This window comes from Epinephelus fuscoguttatus, linkage group LG16 (genome assembly GCF_011397635.1).
Source record: "Epinephelus fuscoguttatus linkage group LG16, E.fuscoguttatus.final_Chr_v1".
Lineage (NCBI taxonomy): Eukaryota > Metazoa > Chordata > Actinopteri > Perciformes > Serranidae > Epinephelus > Epinephelus fuscoguttatus.
In genome coordinates this window covers 18,015,225-18,032,524 of record NC_064767.1, presented here as the reverse complement: position 1 = coordinate 18,032,524, position 17,300 = coordinate 18,015,225, and the positions used below count along the sequence as shown (strand labels likewise).

General features: G+C 41.5%; 3 protein-coding genes across 4 annotated transcripts in view; 1 reads left to right on the top strand and 2 right to left on the bottom strand.

Moving 5' to 3' along the window:
- The window catches only part of LOC125903271 (bifunctional 3'-phosphoadenosine 5'-phosphosulfate synthase 2-like), a 275,592-nt gene that overhangs the window by 10,736 nt on the left and 247,556 nt on the right, over positions 1–17,300 (top strand). The window lies entirely within an intron of this gene.
- LOC125903280 (dickkopf-related protein 1-like) lies at positions 6,640–8,969 on the bottom strand. Its single transcript, XM_049600106.1, has 4 exons — positions 8,236–8,969; positions 7,964–8,108; positions 7,648–7,782; positions 6,640–7,527 (listed from the first exon to the last, which is right to left on the bottom strand). Exons 1-4 carry the CDS (start codon positions 8,449–8,451, stop codon positions 7,262–7,264), a joined length of 762 nt encoding a protein of 253 aa, XP_049456063.1. The 5' UTR covers positions 8,452–8,969; the 3' UTR covers positions 6,640–7,261.
- LOC125903270 (cGMP-dependent protein kinase 1) overlaps positions 10,524–17,300 on the bottom strand; it is a 143,507-nt gene continuing 136,730 nt past the window's right edge. For both annotated transcript variants that reach the window (XM_049600091.1, XM_049600090.1), the window contains exons 12-18: positions 16,671–16,760; positions 15,976–16,117; positions 15,325–15,488; positions 14,982–15,104; positions 14,815–14,877; positions 14,634–14,700; positions 10,524–13,067 (exon numbers count right to left, since the gene is read on the bottom strand). In XM_049600091.1, coding sequence (XP_049456048.1) covers positions 12,969–13,067; positions 14,634–14,700; positions 14,815–14,877; positions 14,982–15,104; positions 15,325–15,488; positions 15,976–16,117; positions 16,671–16,760 — 748 coding nt within the window. In that variant the 3' untranslated portion in view covers positions 10,524–12,968. The remainder of the gene's footprint in view (positions 13,068–14,633; positions 14,701–14,814; positions 14,878–14,981; positions 15,105–15,324; positions 15,489–15,975; positions 16,118–16,670; positions 16,761–17,300) is intronic.

Here is a 17,300-nt window from a genome sequence, read left to right as displayed (position 1 = left end):
TCCCAAGTACAGGGAGATTTCCCCTTATTGCTCAATGCTCAATCAGGCAAATTGTCATCCCACAGAGATGAATAGTGAGCATTGTGCGTCGTCTCTATATAGTCATCAGTGCCAGCACCCAGAAGTTTCACACCTCCCTGTGAAATTTTGTTTACATAAGAGCTTGGTTTTGATCCGAATGCTCATTCCAGAAGTATGCCATCTCTTTCATCTGACAAAATAACATGCATTGCCTCTGTGTACGCTGCCTCGTTTCTTTACCCTTTTATCTCTGATGGTTCACTCATGAGTTTGTTAACTTAGGGATGTCTGTCAAGGGAGTTTGGCAGCGATGTTAGAATAACAATGGCAGATATGCCAGGTACTCAAGCAGAGAAAAGCTTTATTGTACCTCCTAGATCGTGAAGGGAGATAGAATATTTTAAGACAGCGATATAAACAAACAAGTTCTTAGTTTCCTCGCCAATTAAGTGTTATCATCCTGCACTTCACCTGAAACATATTGTTCCAGCTGAATCAGAACATTGTGTTAGGTTTGGAAATGAAATGCACGTGTTCATCCAGGCTTTAATTGTAGCATGCATGCTGTTAAGATAAACATTTGCTGTAGGTACATGTTTGCAGTTTTTGGAAGCGTACAGTAGCATGAAAACGCATGTCGTGGAACTGCTGATTCATTCTTGTGGTATGACAACACCAAATGTTGTTGCTTAAAATACTATTGCCTCTCACACCCCGAGATTCTCCCTGTGAGGGTGTGTGAATGTGTATACATGTGTAGACCTGTGTAAATGTGTTTGTATAGGTGTAATTGCTGTGAGGTGGCATGTGGGGACACAGTTGTGTGGGTCTGTTGTCGTGGATGCAGTTGTTGTTGTTGCCGTTGTTACTCTGGAATCCACTAAATGTACTGTAGCTGAGTGTGTGACACACACACCCTGGCCTTCCTGGAGTTAGGGCACATGCCTGTGGCCTGTGTTAGCCTGTGGTTGGTGTAATGATGACAGGCACACACACACACACACATACACGCACACACACTCGTACACACAAATTCCAGGACCCCCACAAACATGACTTGGCTGAGCCTGCATGGTATATTGTACTGCTGACAATGCTCCCATTACTCTTAATTACACTAAAGACTGGACACTAAATTGTTTAAATGGACTGTGTCTCTGTATGTCTGCCTGCCTCCTGTCAATGCATTTATCCTCAAGGGGGTACAACAAGTGCTCAGATCCTTTACTTAAAGAGATAGTTTGGATTTTTTGAAGTGAGGCTATATGAAGTACTTATAGCCACTGTCTTACATTACAGTAGATGACAGCTGACACACCCCCAGTTTGGAGAAGCTGACAGATCTAACACTACAGAAGCTCAGCAGTGCATTGATGTGGATGGGAGTTTGCAGCAAAACACACTTTAGCCACTTCAAAAGGCCGACCTATATGTCAGTCTAAGACAGGGGTCGGCAACCCTTACTATTAAAAGATCCATTTTTGGCTAAAAAAAAGAGATGCGGAAAAATCTGTATGGAGCCACAAAGCATATTTGAGCCTTATAATGAAGGTATCTAAATTAGCCTATCAGCATTTCTAATTGCTCCAAACAAGCAGTCATTAATATATTTTACCACAAGGTGGCTCCTCTGCAGGGGACTATTCACAATCATTTGCTACCTGAACTCTTTGAAATCCATAGTTAGCCTAGCGTGGGAGAATCAAGATGAGGCACTGCCGCTGAGGTTTGGCCAAATTTAGACAAAAAGGCGCCAGTTTGTAGACGTATGACACACATTTTAGCTGAAGCAATGTTTAAACATTTTTTTAATCAGTGTGCAGGCTACACATTTTTACAATCGGAGGTTGTAAAATCACTTTAGGCCCAGAGCATTGATGTATGAAAAATAAAAATATGTTATTTATTTCCTTTGTTTGACAAACCCATAGGGAGCCACTGTAGAGGAGATTAATCCGGAGCCACAGGTTACCTACCCCTACTGAGACTATTTCCACTGCTTAACCTTGCTATTAGACAGCACTTTCCAACACTTTCCAACCAACAACTTTCACCCGAGAGAATGGTGTTCGCATCCTGTAAGATTACACAGCCAAATCCTGTTCTTATTTCCTCAACCCAACCACGTGTTTTTGTTGCCTAAACCCAACCACATGCATTGGTCGTACTTGTGTCTCGTTGTTGTACTGACGTAGTGCATTTATTTTGAAAGAGACTATATGTAAACTGTAAATTTCCTGTGAAAACAGAAGTGTACTTTGAAAGAAGACAATGCATGTAACAGGCTGAACTTGACACGGCGTCCCAGAACGTCAACAACCAATGCACCCTGGGTACCTTTCACATCATATCTGGACGTGGAAGGTCCATAACCAGAAGCTGATATGTGACGAGGTCGGAGTGAGAATGTGTTGAAACTGGAGGCCAAGAAAGAGCAGAAGCTAACTGTGTAAACAAACCCATACTCAGAAATGCTCAGACCCAGACAACTACCAGTGGCCTAAGTGGGACTTGGGTACAACACAACCTAAGAATCATTTTGAATTTTTCGACTCTATCTCTTTGTTTATAATCCTCTCTTCTGTTTCTCTTCTCGACACCGATTAAGCATGAATGGACGGGAAAAGGCCAACCAGCGCCGAGGAGGGCTAACGGTGCAGGGCACACCACACTGACGAGGGCGGCAGATGCTCACCAATGACTCAGCATGACCGACAGCCTTTATAAAATCCTCTTGAGAGAAATGTTCACTGCAAACCCTGAGTTATCTCATCCTTGCAGGTTGATGTCTCTATTCAGTGCAAATAGCCACAGCTGTTTTCCATAATCCTATGCAAACACCCAACTGTGCTGTGCACAATATTACACCACAGGTTAGCTGTTTGGGTCAGAAAGTGCTGTTGCGCTACTAGACATAAGGCATTTTTCAACAGGAATTGTGCAAATTTATAGGAAAGCACCAATCTGTCTCTTTTCAACATTGGCAGTATAAACACAAAATCAGGGAGTGTGGCAAAATGCTGCCTACCTACTTTTGTTTATACTGAATGCGCCTTTTTCAGGGCAATGGGGGGCCAATCCGGCTCTGTGTGTCTAAACGCTCACAGCTTGCCGGCAAAATAGCCCAACATTCACGGAAAATCTGGCAGTGTAAAAGGGGCTTTAGACAAAACTTCATTTTTTAAGTTATACGACTGAAAGACTGTAGTGTCAAAGGAAGGGGCTGTCTGATGGCAATGTGAAGCAGTAAAAGTATTCTAAATATAGCATCCACTTTAACTGATATTGATTTCTTTTCAGATAGGCCTTTTTTCAGAACCTAAAATATGATTTGCTATTTTCTATTTGCAAACCCCAATCTATAGCAATGTATTGCTGAGCTTCTGTGGTGCTAGTCCTGTCTGCTTCTCCAAACAGGGAGCATGCAGACCGCCAACTTCTGTATGCAATACACTGACTATGGGTAAGTAGTTCATACATCAGAACTATCCCTTTAAGTACAAGTAGCAATATCAGAATGTAAAAACACTCCTGCATTCAGAATATAAGTAACATCAGTGACAGTTTTAAGTATACAGTGGTGGAAAAAAGTTTTCGGACACCCTTAAAATTTTACACAATCTCAAATATTATCATGAAATATTTGTGGAAAAATCTTTTTTGTGTTTCAAAAGGTGTGGCTGCATTAGACAGATACAAACAAATACAAATTATATTTTTTTGTTTATTGTTCACAAGAAAAACTAACAAAACTAAATTCTTGACAGTTTCAATATGTCAGTTCTCAACATTGTCGGTATCAAAGTCAACAAATAACAGAGAATGTGTTCAAAACTGAACAAAAAATAAATAAACCATCACATCATCAAATTAATATTTAGTAGTCCTGCCATTGGCACGTAGTAGAGCTCTAATCCTGGCTGGCATGTTCCCCACGAGCCTTTCACACTGTTGAGGGGTAATCTTGTCCCATTCTTCTTGAATTACTGCTTTTAATTCTTCTAAATTCTTTGGTTTATGCTTTGAAACAGACCTTTTGATAATCCACCACAGATTTTCAATGGGGCTCATGTCATGGGATTGAGCTGGCCACTCTAAGACCTGGATACTGTGCTCCTGCAGCCAAGTTCTGCTGGCCTTGGATGTGTGGCAAGGGGCATTATCTTGTTGAAACATCCAGTTTTTACCTCGACGGAACAGTGCATGTGCAGAAGGGAGCATGTGGGTTTCGAGAATGGTACAATACTTGGTAGAGTTCAATGTGCCATCACAGACAGATGACCAACACCAGCAGCACTCATGCATCCCCAAACCATGATACTGCCTCCACCATGCTTGACAGTAGGTACTGTACATGCTGGAGATAATGCTTTGCCTGGCCTTCTGCGTACCCTCACATTAGTAGGAGGAAGATAAAGCTGGAAACTGGACTCATCTGACCACAAAATCTTCTTCCAATTCCTGGCTGTCCAGTTCTTGTGTGCCTGGGCCCAACGACGCCTTGAGCTAACCTCTGTCTCTCATTGATCAGGGGCTTCTTGATAGCCTTGTAGGACCTTAAGCCATGATCTAAAAGTCGGCCACGTACAGTGCGGGTGGAACACTGGACACCAGTTTGGTTTGACCACTGCTGCTGAAGCTCCTGTGATGTCATTCGGCGGTTTTGCCTGCACATGCGGATCAGGATGCGGTCATTTCTTGCTGAAGAAACCCTTGGACGCCCAGATCTTGGTTTGTCTTCCAAGCTGTTGGTTCGTCTGTATTTCTGCAGAGTGTATCCAACTGCTGAAGGACTGCATCTGCACTTCCTGGCTATCTGGCGGCAGCTGTACCCTTCCTGGCTGAGAATCTTTATCTTCAGGCGTGTTTCCTGCATTAGGTTCCTTGTTTTAGCCATTTTTGTGTCTGAAGAACTTTCAAATGTGCTGGCTTTATGTAGACACGAAGCTTGGCAACAAAAATTGTGTCTTTTAATAAAAAGAACGACCTTCATCACTGGTACCAAAATGACCCAATACTCAAAATTTCTTATGTATTTTTATGGAACCAATCAATTTTAAGTTTTTAATGGCTTTTTTAGGATTTATTTAGTATTTTGGCTGTGACTGTACTAAAAGAAATTGCACTTGAAGACCTAAGAGTGATTCTTAATGCAATATTTCACAAATGCATGGGGTGTCCGAAAACTTTTTTCCACCACTGTAATTAGAACAACTGTACATAATCTTACTAATTTTTCAGGCAGAATGGTTCCTGCCAGTCGTATATATTATACTACCGTGTTTTTATTACAGATGCATTAACAGCTGATTTTAATGTTTATATATACTGGTGGGTAGTTTAATGTGCTGTTAAGCAAATGCATTGTATTTTATAAGCTTATTAAACTAACTGGTAACAGCAGTTTTCAGATAAGGGTTGTGGAGTAGATGGTACAGTGTGTTCCTTTAAACTATATGGAAGTAGAAGTATAAAGTAATGGAACTACTCAATTAAAGTACAAGTACTTCAAATACAGCACTTGAGTAAATGACATTATCCTGATCCCCAATGACAGCCGGAGTAAACCTCACCTTGTCTTCCTCTGACAAACTTCAAATGAATGCTTATGGAGGTAAACAGATGAAGAGGTTACCTGGCTCGGTCAGATGTCAAGAGCGTCTTGTGCTTCTTTTGATCTGACACGAGAATCAAGCAAAAAGTACAGTAATTTCCTCGCCATCTTCTAATCTAAACAGGTCTAATTACAGGCACCAAGGTGTATTTGGGTGGATTCATAGCCTACACATTAGAGCACATCCATTGCACAACAGCCAGGAAATGGGGTGTGCTGTGCGACCGGGCAGAGCGAGAACCAGGATCCTTCTTCTTCTTTTTTTAAGTTGCATCACAAAAACTGCGGTGCACCTCATTTCACGAATCCTTGTGTAGATTGAGTAAGATGAAGTAATTAGAGGCTTTAGTTTGGATAGCTAGCTATCTGCTCTGCTGCACTTGAAGGCAGGGAAGTTATAATTAGAAACTAGCCAGCAACACCAAAGGGTTAGGTGGCAAACACTCGCCAGGACACACATACTTTGTTATTACCACTCTGCAGTTATCATTTGATACGGCAGCATCCTGTCCTGTTTTTCATGTTCCTCTGATGACATAGCCCTGATGGACCATCATCTGCTTCCACAGCAGGATGTGGCCTGCTGAGGCTCCACTAATGACTCATCAAAGATTGCTGTTTGTTGTAAGTGTGTTTTTCCGTGTGTGTGTGTGTGTGTTTGCACATATTTCAACAATTGTGCGTAATGACTTTGAGAAGCATATGTAGGCCAAACATTTCAACCATCCACTCAGCCTCAACCGCTGATTTGTGAATACTGGGCTACGAGTTAAACACCGCCAAGTGATTGTTCAAATAACTCTTGCTTTCCAGAAGGGGATGGTTGTTGTTTTGCTGGAAGCATTTCCCACCGTACAAACCGTTAAGTGAATATTTGGACTAAATGGTTTGGACACTAACTGCTGCTGGAGAAGTTATGTTCACATCTAGAGTGCAACCCTGTGTTTTTGTATCACAGCAGATCAGAACAACTACAGGCAAAAATAAGGAGCAGAAAGAAGGAGTATGGTTATAACATGATGTTTAATAAAACAAATATATTCCAATTTTTCTAAACAATATATATATATATATATATAATATATATATAACACATTTACATTTCATGCAGCACCATGTCTCTATAATACTGGTGTTGACAGGATTCCATAGCATAAGTGCCACATTGAGGATAATATTTACAATACAGTAATTTACTGCAATAACTGTTGCACTGAAGTTCCATAAAAAGAGAAACAAAACAGCTCTGCCATTACCGACGACATGAATCGATCTTCCCAAGACTTCTGAAATGTCACTTCCTAACTTCCGACTCCTCATCTGTTGATGGGGAATCGGATCAGTCCATCTTTCACTGTTGCATCCCTCTGGGTGTATCACTTTTCCAGGAATCATGTCTATCCTTCCGGGTGCTGTTTGTGTCAGCAACTTTGGCAGGAAAGAATGTCTTAGGTGTTGGGTATCTATGTGTGTGTGTGTGTGTGTGTGTCAGCATCTCTGGTGTATGCAAAGCTGAAAAGTGTCTGTCAGTGTCTGTGACTGATTTGTGGGTTTGCTGGGTGTGTGTGTGTCTGTATATCTGTCCCTGTGTGTGTGTGTGTGTGTGTGTGTGTCCACTCTTTTGTGTCAGCGTCTCTGACAGGTGTGTAGGTTCCGGGCTGCTGTCCTGCTGACACTGTGATCTCGCTCTCCTTTCTCTGGTCGGCAGGCCAGACCGTCGCCACAGTCGCAGCGCTGGAAAAGCTCCAAGCCATGGGTGCCTTTCCTGCGGTGGCGCGTACACACCTGGCCCTCAGTCAGCACAGGCTTACAGATGCGAGACCAGAAGTGTCTGGCACAGCACAGACCCTCAGAGCAGTCTGCAGATCTCAGGCAAGTATCCCCCTCCTGGCCTGGAGATAGAGGGAAGAGAAGTGATGAAAATATGTCACATGAAACAGGCTTCACTGAAAAGCTGCTTGTGTTGTTACACTAACGTTATAAAGATTGATGATCCTTAATCTGACACTCACCTTTTGAGGCATGAGGCTGATTGCCGGGGGCACTGGGAGGCTTCTTGGCATGATGCTCCATAGTGTTGTTGTGTTTGTGCCAGCCAGTGGTGATAGATGCATCTGTAGTATCTATGTCATTTGCCTGACAAACACCTAGAGAGGTCAAAAGAAAGAGATGCATTCAGTCTGTGTCTATCACCGGGGCATATTCTAATTAATGGATAACTGGAAACATGCAGACAGTGTGGCCACAAGCAAACTATTCCCGGTTATCAGAATACAAATCACAACTTTGTTAATCATAAATGATTTCATAGGGGATGCCTCTGCTTACCATTGCTGCAGCGGTTTCCTGCACAACACATTGAGTCCCGTGCGCAACGCTTCCGGCTCTTACGGCAGGGCAGACAGGCGCCGCGGGCGTCGTTGCAGAATTCATCACCTCCACAATCTTCATCATCTGTGCAAACACCTGACTGCTACAGTGTGATAAAAACAATAGCACTGTGTCATTGGCGAGTTCAGATATTACATATACATTGTACGTAAACGCAACTTTTATCGTTACGCACAGAAGTGACTTTTACGCACGGGGAAGTTAATTACCTGCAAGGTGTCTGCGGGTAACTTGTGTCCCATGCCGCTGGAGGGAGAGGTGCGCGGACTCGGACTGACAGAGTCGGCGCCTTTGCCACCCGAAGCACCGGGCAAGTTTTTGATGGCATTGGAGTTCACCAGGACTGTCCCGGTGTAAACGTCCCCAAGGTATCCAAACAGCGTGAGATACACAGCCAAGAAGCGATGCGCTGCCGGTATCTGCATGATTCTCCTTTTAAATTCTGCTTTCTTGCAAAAACACACGGACAAAAAAAATCCCTCTGATTTACAGACAGAAAAAAATGTCAGTGCGACAAAGTCCAAAGCGGCCTTGGAGTCCCGAATCCCAAAGTTTCCAAAGAGTTTCGGCACGATGCTTTCGAAGCCTCCTGCCTCTCAGTCCTGGGATGATCTCTTTATACATGTGGACCTGTTTGTCTTCCCGCCCCTCGCTGTGCACAACAAAGGCGGAGGGATGGAATTTCAAAGAGAGAGCCCCACTGTACGGAAATGGCCATCCATTCTGCGCGACAGGACTGCGTTTCACAATGTTTGTGTAATGATAATGACCTGCAGAGTCTGAATGCCCATCTCTTAGGAACGCATACTGGCAATAAAGCATATCCAGTCAGGATACACTCAATTTAGTTGGAATTAAATCACGTTTTCAGTCATAAAAACACTGAATAAATGAGAAATGTTCCATTTTATTTATATTTTTCCCCTAACACAAGTGCTAATTTAAGTTGTGCGCCTTTTTCTGCTTTGTTTCAACACTAACTGATGAGCAGTTGTGGAAAACAGATGTGCCAGTCTCACTACACTGATAGAATTCTCTCAATAAAGTTTAATTATGGTAAATTTACTTCGAATAAAACGCAAAATATGAGTCATAAAGTTATTTGTTCTTGTTTTACAGAGCACTTATTCAAATGAGCAGTTTTTGTTTTTCCAGAAATCTTGATGCCAGCTGTTAATTCATTAATATATTTTATTTTAATGACTTTATTATAGGCAAAATATCGCAGCACATTTTATTTTTTTCAGCTATATAGCTGTGACAACACCTCACCAGTGTTCCCTCTTCATAAACTCACCCTTCTTCCCAAAAGCTGTTTGGTTATTCCACTTTCTTTGACATTCAAGTAGCCCAGCTGCCCTTTGGCTGTGTGAAGACAGTGATTGAAGTTACTTGCCGTCGATTAACTACTTCATTTGATCCTTGTGATTGCAGAGGGGGGGGCAATTATCCTCCAAAGTGCGCTTGATTACACCAGTGGCGGACATCAATGTGTGGGATATGCAGACCATTAAGGGGTGTGAAAAGTTTACCGAATTAATGGACTTCCGTGGCGAGGCCTTTCAGGGTTGACTGGCACTTTTGAGATTAAAGGCAGCTCTCTGATCTGCGCTGCTCTCTGACCCTTTGGGCTCCTCCACTGCAAGAAATATCACTGCTGGGGCGATGAATGTCCTGAAATATTCAGGGTAAATCTTTAAGGTGAGAGTTTGACTCCAGCCTGGATCATTCCACCCTTTGGTCAATATGTTTTCTTGACTTAAATCCCATTTTGCAAATCTGTGAAACAGCATTTTTGGAACTGGATTTCAGATATGCTGAGAAAAACAGGTGATGAGATGGAAACGAGCCCTTTTATTTCCCTCTGTGAAGATATCTTTGCACTTGGACGTCATCTGCTGGTCACGTAGCTCATGTTTGAGTGTGAGAACCTGTGTGTGTGTGTGTGCGTGCATATGCGTGTGTGCGTCAGAGAAGGAGATGCGCCATAGACACCTGACAAACACTGTAGCACTTTGCGCGTTTGAATTGCTGTATGTCTTTTGAAGTAGAGCTTTTATCTCCACTTTAGTAAATGTCAGTGCTGGTAAGGTGAGCTCCTTTGATGCACTTTGATCCCCTTTGATCTCACAGAGGTGTCACCCTGTTGTTATGGCTGAAGCCATTTCCCTGTCCCCCCAAACAGATTTGTTGTGCGAATAACACCGAGACCAGAGAAGCTGAATCATCCGCACTTACCAGTAAGTGGATGACATTAACTCCAGGACCGATTATTAAATCTCAGGCAACCTTAGCCAGTTCACACATCAGGCTGAGGCAGCTGGTTCTCACAGAGGTCCCTCTTACCTGCAGCTCCCTCTTGTGGCTACAACAGGAAACTGTAACATCTCCACACGTTCCCAACCACTCACTCCAGGTTATTTAAAATAACTAAGAGACAAACACCACTCAAAAGTATTGTTTTTACTCTATAATTTTAAAAATCTTACAGGTGGCACTCTGCAAAATTAATTTACAGCAGAATAAACAACAGAACACAAGGCAAATATCAGGTAACATTGCAGAAGGCGGTCAATATAAGACTCAAAACCAGTGGTTTGTAAAGTGATGGCATACATAAGGCTTTGTGATAAACATAACCTGCCCTTAATACAGCAAAATACTTATGGTATGCCCGCAGAGCTAAGATTTCATCTCGTTCTTAGCTCTCTATCAACATCATTCAGTGATTGATATCATTTAAATGTTGGTCTGTTTGGCTTCCTGGGATGAAATATGAGTTGAGCTATTATAAAATGTGGATGATGATGATACGTTATGATTAATGCTATCATACCGTCAAAGATTGTCAATATGATCAATGGAATATTGTTTCCCAATCTGTGAAATGATCAAAACTGCAAATCATTCCTGCTGTCTCTACATGCTCAGATTTCACGACGGACACAGGTGATGGATGATCCCTCTGAGCTGTGATTTATCGTTCACCTTATCAGGCCAGTTGTGGTTGACTTCATAAAAGAGTTTTAGATATGTAGAGAGAAGCATGTCATTGCAGCCATGTCGGGTATGATAGATTTTTATCAATTTCAGTGTTCATAAATGTTCCTGTGAGATAAATCAAAAAGGGGTGGGGGGGGGGGGGGGGGGTAACCAGGAAATGTGTTTCATATGCAGTTTTGTCAGCCATCAAATGACTAGAAGTTCTCTCTCGGTGGTGATTAATGTGTTTATTAGATATAACAAAGAATGAGAAGCAGCCATCTAAGAGGACATACTTTTTTTTTTTTTTTTTTTGAGGTGTATATGTGTTCATGCAGCATCGAAAAGGACTCGTGATGATAATTTTGTATGCCATTGATTTAAGGCACTTACACTTCTTCTGATTTTATGATCTGATTTTCAGACGTGAGAGGTGATGAGCTGGGTGAGAGATCATGGCGGTAGTGGTCAAAGTTGTGAGCTTTTCTCTTCTGCCACACATTTAGAAAATATCCATTAAAGATGAAGTTCAGATTTTCTTAAGATATTGTGAATGTGGAGAAGAAGAGGAGGATGGTTAATTCGTATGGATGGGAAAAAAAACCTCGAGAATACCACAATCAGCACAATTCAACATGGCGTCAAGTGATATCAAATTCTTCACTCAAGTTTACAAATTGACACAAGTCTCCAATTTTCTAAAGAAGGAAGTCAAGTACGGTACAAAGAAATCAAGCACAAAAAAAAAATCACCTTACAAAAACAATAACCAGTACTGTCATCTCACCACCGCTTAACATAATTTATCAATAACAGCACCAAAGACATTGAAACCAAGTTCACAGTCATATCAGAACTATACAGGGGCGAACAGAGGACGAGGCATTTGGTGATTTTAAAAAAACAAAATGAAGAAATATTCAGGTAGAGAAGCATTCATATGCGTGATTAAAAGCTTATTAAAGAACAAAAAAAGAGTGTGACTTCATCTTCTGAAGCTTAAAATTATCTGTAACTGCTGATTTTCTCAGTTAATGGTCTTAAGTGCGTAATGACACATTGCTTCATGGAAATACTCGCTGACATCTCATGTGTGTCAGTGTGTGATTCATTAAATTTTAAACAGGGCACTTTAAGAGTCACGTCTCTTTCCACTGAATGCACAGTGCTTGTGCTTTTCAAGGTAGGTTAATCTCATACAAACTGTACTAAGTATTTGATTTTGTGTTCACGTGTGAGGATGTAAGTTCAAATACTGCGTACCATACATGCTGTATGCCATATGGATGTTAAATAAGAAGAAAATCAGTGACATTCAAGTTAGTCTTGAGCACTTGATACCAGTTTCGCTTGCAAACTGTAGTGTGTAGATCTCTGGAAAGTATCGCAGTCTGCAGCCAGTAGCTGCGTGTCAAAAAACAGGGAGCAACTGCAGTAACATCTTACATCCTCCCAGCAAAGTCCTCCAAACATTTCAGCAAATATTGCGGAGAAACAAACAGAAAAAAAAATCAATCATCAGCCTCCTCTCTTTTTGAGCAGTTCTCTTATTTATCCTAGAACCGAAACTTAGACAGACTATCGAACATTCATCCACCCGCTAAACATCTTTCCCTGTTACATGGGAAAACTGGCTCCATTATCAGCCTCTGTTGTGTTGTGTGTGTGTATATGTGTATCCCTGCACTTTCTTTGCCTTTGCCTTTCGAGCCAAGTGTAAGACGACACTGAAGAAGTGCTACAGCAGTCCCATTATAAATGCTTGTTCCAGAGCCACAGTGAAATAAAGGCATATCGGTGACCCAAAGAGTTTGCCATCCATCCGTTTATCTTGTTTTCCATATCCTCTCTTTCTTCTTAAGCAGTTATTTTTTTTTTTACAACACAGCCATGTCTTCAAGATGGCCTCCAAGCCAACAAAAGAAGAGTTTCTTTTGGTTTTAAGGGGGAGAGTAGGACTTCAAAAATCAACGTCCCAGCCGGAGTTGTCATCAGGAGGCGGGTCCTCGTTGTCCTCTGGGAAGCTGTCGAAGTTACTTGTGTCGACTGCCGATGTGACCTGATGGACAGATGGAAGAATCGTTCACAGAGAGACTGAACAACCACACAAGAAATGTACCATGAGTACAAGACTGACTACAACACGTTGTCTACAGGTATCAGAAACTTCAGTTTAAAGCCTTTTAAAACCTTTTCAATATAATTTTAAACCGAATTTAAGACTGACTTTTGGACATTTCAGCTTTTTCTTATCCAAGTATTGCAGGTAGGTATAAAGTCAGGTAGTATGTATGAAGTCCCGTGCAGACGTAGGTACTCATAAGTAACTTGTAACTTGTAATTTCAAGTCTAAAGTAAAAAGTATGAGGTTCAGTGGTAGATTTAAAGACTTGTAACATCAGAAATGCGGACTTTCATTCAGAAGACAGAAAAATACATTCAAAGATGGATAAATGGAAGAAGATAAAAATCTTTGTGGCAATGAAGACCTCACAAATTAAAACTTAGGACTATTTAATGACTTTTAAGGCCTAATATTTATGAAATTGAATTTAGGAAGTTTTAAAGGAACAGTGTGTAAGATTGAAGGAGCTTTAGTGGCATCTAGTGGTGGGGATTGCATATTGCAGGCAGTTGAAACTTCCCCTCATTAGAATTCACTCAATGATCTTTGTTCAGGAGGTTTTTTACCCAGAGCAGAAATATCTGAAAAGGTCTCTTCCTCTCCAAATTAAACATACAGAGCCGTACTCCCTCTTTGTCCTACACATTCTGTGTGCAGTCCAAGTCTTCCTTTTTGTCATCATCATCCAGCTTAACGTTACTATCCAACCTGTTGAATGTGAGCCATCTGAGTTATGAAATCATTATGTACACTCTGTTCCTCTGTCTAGTCGCGGCTGTGTCCCGCCGCCACATTTTCTTCACTGGTTCTTAGTGAAACGTCTCTAAAGGCTTCTGCCGTATGTGCAAAATGCAGAAAAGTGAACCTGTTCTGAAAATTTTAATGACGGACAAAAGTTTCAGACTCACCAGCAAACGTGATTGACACAACGTGAGGTCGAAAAAAACAGACTCAGTGTGCAAAGGCCTTTTCCCTGAAGCTGTCTGGCAGATCGCAGACAGGCTGCTCGCCCACTACCTGCTAATGTGTGCTCACCATATTTCTGATCCAGACATTCAGGTTGTTTTTTTCCTCTGAGCCAAGTTATTGGCAGAGGTCTTTTTATCTCCAAAACAAGCAGACCTGGTCATTTAAATCGGTTAAAACACTGAATAAAAATCAGTGTTTTTGCAAAGCTCTTGTCAGTGAGGGTCTGCCAACTATGGTAGCCGATGCAGAAACATGAGTGGCTCTATCTAAACCCAGTGTTTTGTTTGTCCGTTCTGGGCTACTGTAGAAACATGGTGGTGCAACATAGCAATCTCCACGGATGAGGACCTGCTCCATATGTAGATATAAACTATAAATTATACACTGAAGAAAACATACTTATTATATTATATTTCATTTCTGCCAATAAATCCCCCTAAATATTACACACTGCACCTTTAAGAGTTTTAAGGAACTGCAGACACCCTGTACAAAAAGAGCAGCAAGAAAGTATGAGCAGTGTGCACTTACGTTAGGGATAATAGGAGGCGTCAATGTCCCCTTCTTCAAACCCTCCCAGTTAAAGCCCTCAAACCATCTGAAGAAAAAAATAACATCACTTCTTAGTTTCATCATCATGTTTCACCACACATCATGCTGTGAAGAGAAATTAATAAATAGGTGGATTATATCCATTTATAGGCGTGCTCACTTGTGCTTTTGGATGTCTTTGACACCATTTTTCAAGTTTCCCAGTCGTTCAGAAGGATTATCCCTGCAGTGAAAAAAAAACATATGATGACTCAGAACTCCGACCACACAGACCACTTAAATGAATTACTCTGAGTTTAAACCATCGCTGGGAGCGCAGACACTCACCTGCATAGCTTTTTAATTAGGTTGGCAGCATTTTTGGTAATTTTCTTTGGAAATTCGATCATGTCGATGCCTCTCAGGATGATGTTGTAGGTTTTCATAGGATCAGGGCCAGAGAATGGAGGGCTACATAACAGAGGCAAAGATATTAGTCCTGAGTGAAGAACACATTAGTATGGCAGAATTCAATCAACTGCTTGCTAGTGCGGCCCACTGTTGCTATCTGAGTTTCCAAATAGTTTTTCATTGGTTGTAGATCTCTTGTTGTTGTGTAGGATACCATGTGTGCCATCACAGAGAACACTTAAGATATTAGTTTCAAGGACACGCCCAGGCTTGTGTGTACCTGCCAGTTAAGAGCTCAAACATGAGGATTCCTAGGGACCAGTAGTCGGCTGAGATGTCATGGCCCTTGTTCAGAATGATCTCTGGTGCTACATACTCCGGCGTCCCACAGAAGGTCCACGTCTTCTTCCCAAACCCGATCTTCTTGGCAAAGCCAAAGTCGACCTGAGAAACAGAATTTTGTCCTGTCAGTCAGATGAAGCTGAACAGGATTTTGAATTCATGTCATAGCCTATAAAATACTCTGTTATTTATATCACATCATGCACATTCTCATGCATAATAACAGCAAAGCTGAAAATTGTGTAATCATTTCAGCATTACTGTTTTCACTCGATGCTTCGGCATGATTGATAGAAAGAGTCGAGCTGCTTGCCGCTCTGCCAAAAGCAACAAACTGGTTTCTCCGGCAAGAGAGGAGGGAATGGCATCACCCCAAAAAACATAGAACCTGACTTAACCTCAATTACTTTTCTTTATACAACCATAATTATACTTTCATTCACTGCCAGCATGAGGCAAGTGTTCAAGTTTCATTTGATCCTTCTGCGTGGCACCACAGAGAGATGAGTTTCCGGCTTTCACAAAAGACACAGAAAATGCAATTCTGAGTTTATTTTTCTGGGGTGGTAATCCCTTATTGATCTCGTACCAATTTGGCGTAGCCCCTGTGGTCCAATATAAGGTTCTCTGGTTTGAGGTCTCTGTAGATGATTCCTTTGGAATGCAGGTAGGCGAAGGCCTCCACCACACATGCTGTGTAAAACCTGGTGGTTGAGTCCTCAAATGAACCCCTGGAAACACAGCAGGACAGAAGATACTTAATGTTCTAGGACTATGTAACTGCGACTCTCTACATCAGGGGTGTCAAACTCATTTTAGGTCGAGGGCCACATACAGCCCAGTTTGATCTCAGATGGGCTGGACCATTGCACAATGACCTATAAATACCATCAGCTCCAATATTTTCCCTTTTAGTGTGTATAGAATTACAAATACTTTCTGTAGATGTTGATCCTTTTACAAAACAGATGAACAGCCTGAGATGTCTTGTTGTTATATCAGAGAACGCTATCCTGGTCAGGGTGGAAAAGCCTCCGAAGCAGAATTTTACAAGAAGTAGGCAATGCATTGTTTGACTTGCTCCTGAAACGTTTCACCTTTTAGTCTAGTCATCTAGTAGGCCGGATTGGACCCTTCGATGGGCTGGTTCTGGCCCATACGATGTATGTTTGACACCCCTGCTCTACATGGTGTGGAACTAACTCCTTGCATTACTAGCATTAACAGAAACATGGCAAAGCTAAAACAATTCAGTCATGTCTGATTTGGTGAAATAGATCTTACCGGTCTCGAAGAATGGTCCACAGCTCTCCTCCTAAACACGCCTCCATCAACATGTAGAGGTACTTGCTGTCCTTGAATGTTCTATAGAGTCTGGAAACACAAAAGTGGACATCATCTCAAACAGCCAAAATTATTTAGTGAATATCTGGTTGGAGAAGTGCAATTAACTCATATTCCAAAGTGAAAAGACGAGCTGAAATATACTCCCACAGAACGCCTGCTGACCTTAGTGTGTGCACAGAAAATCTAAATTTAAGAATCCAACCTGTATGCATGCTTTTGAGTGTAATTATTTAATTAACACAAATACAACCCCCAATTATGTAGGAAGCATTTTTACACCAAAATGCCATAGTTACTGTCTTTTAAACACAGTAAATGGTCATAAATAGAGCTATTTTGTTGATTCTACTAGACCTTTATATAGAGAGTGAAACATAGACATGTAGACTCATGTGCTTTCTTATTTTCTTTCAGGGTCAAACAAAGTTGGAGCATTATCCAGTATACATAGAAGATAGCAGAAGAAACATCTTATATAAGTCAGTATCTCAGGAACACCACAGGTAGACACACAAACACTCACATTCATTCTGTATCGATGGTACAGTGTAAATTGTTTCAATATAC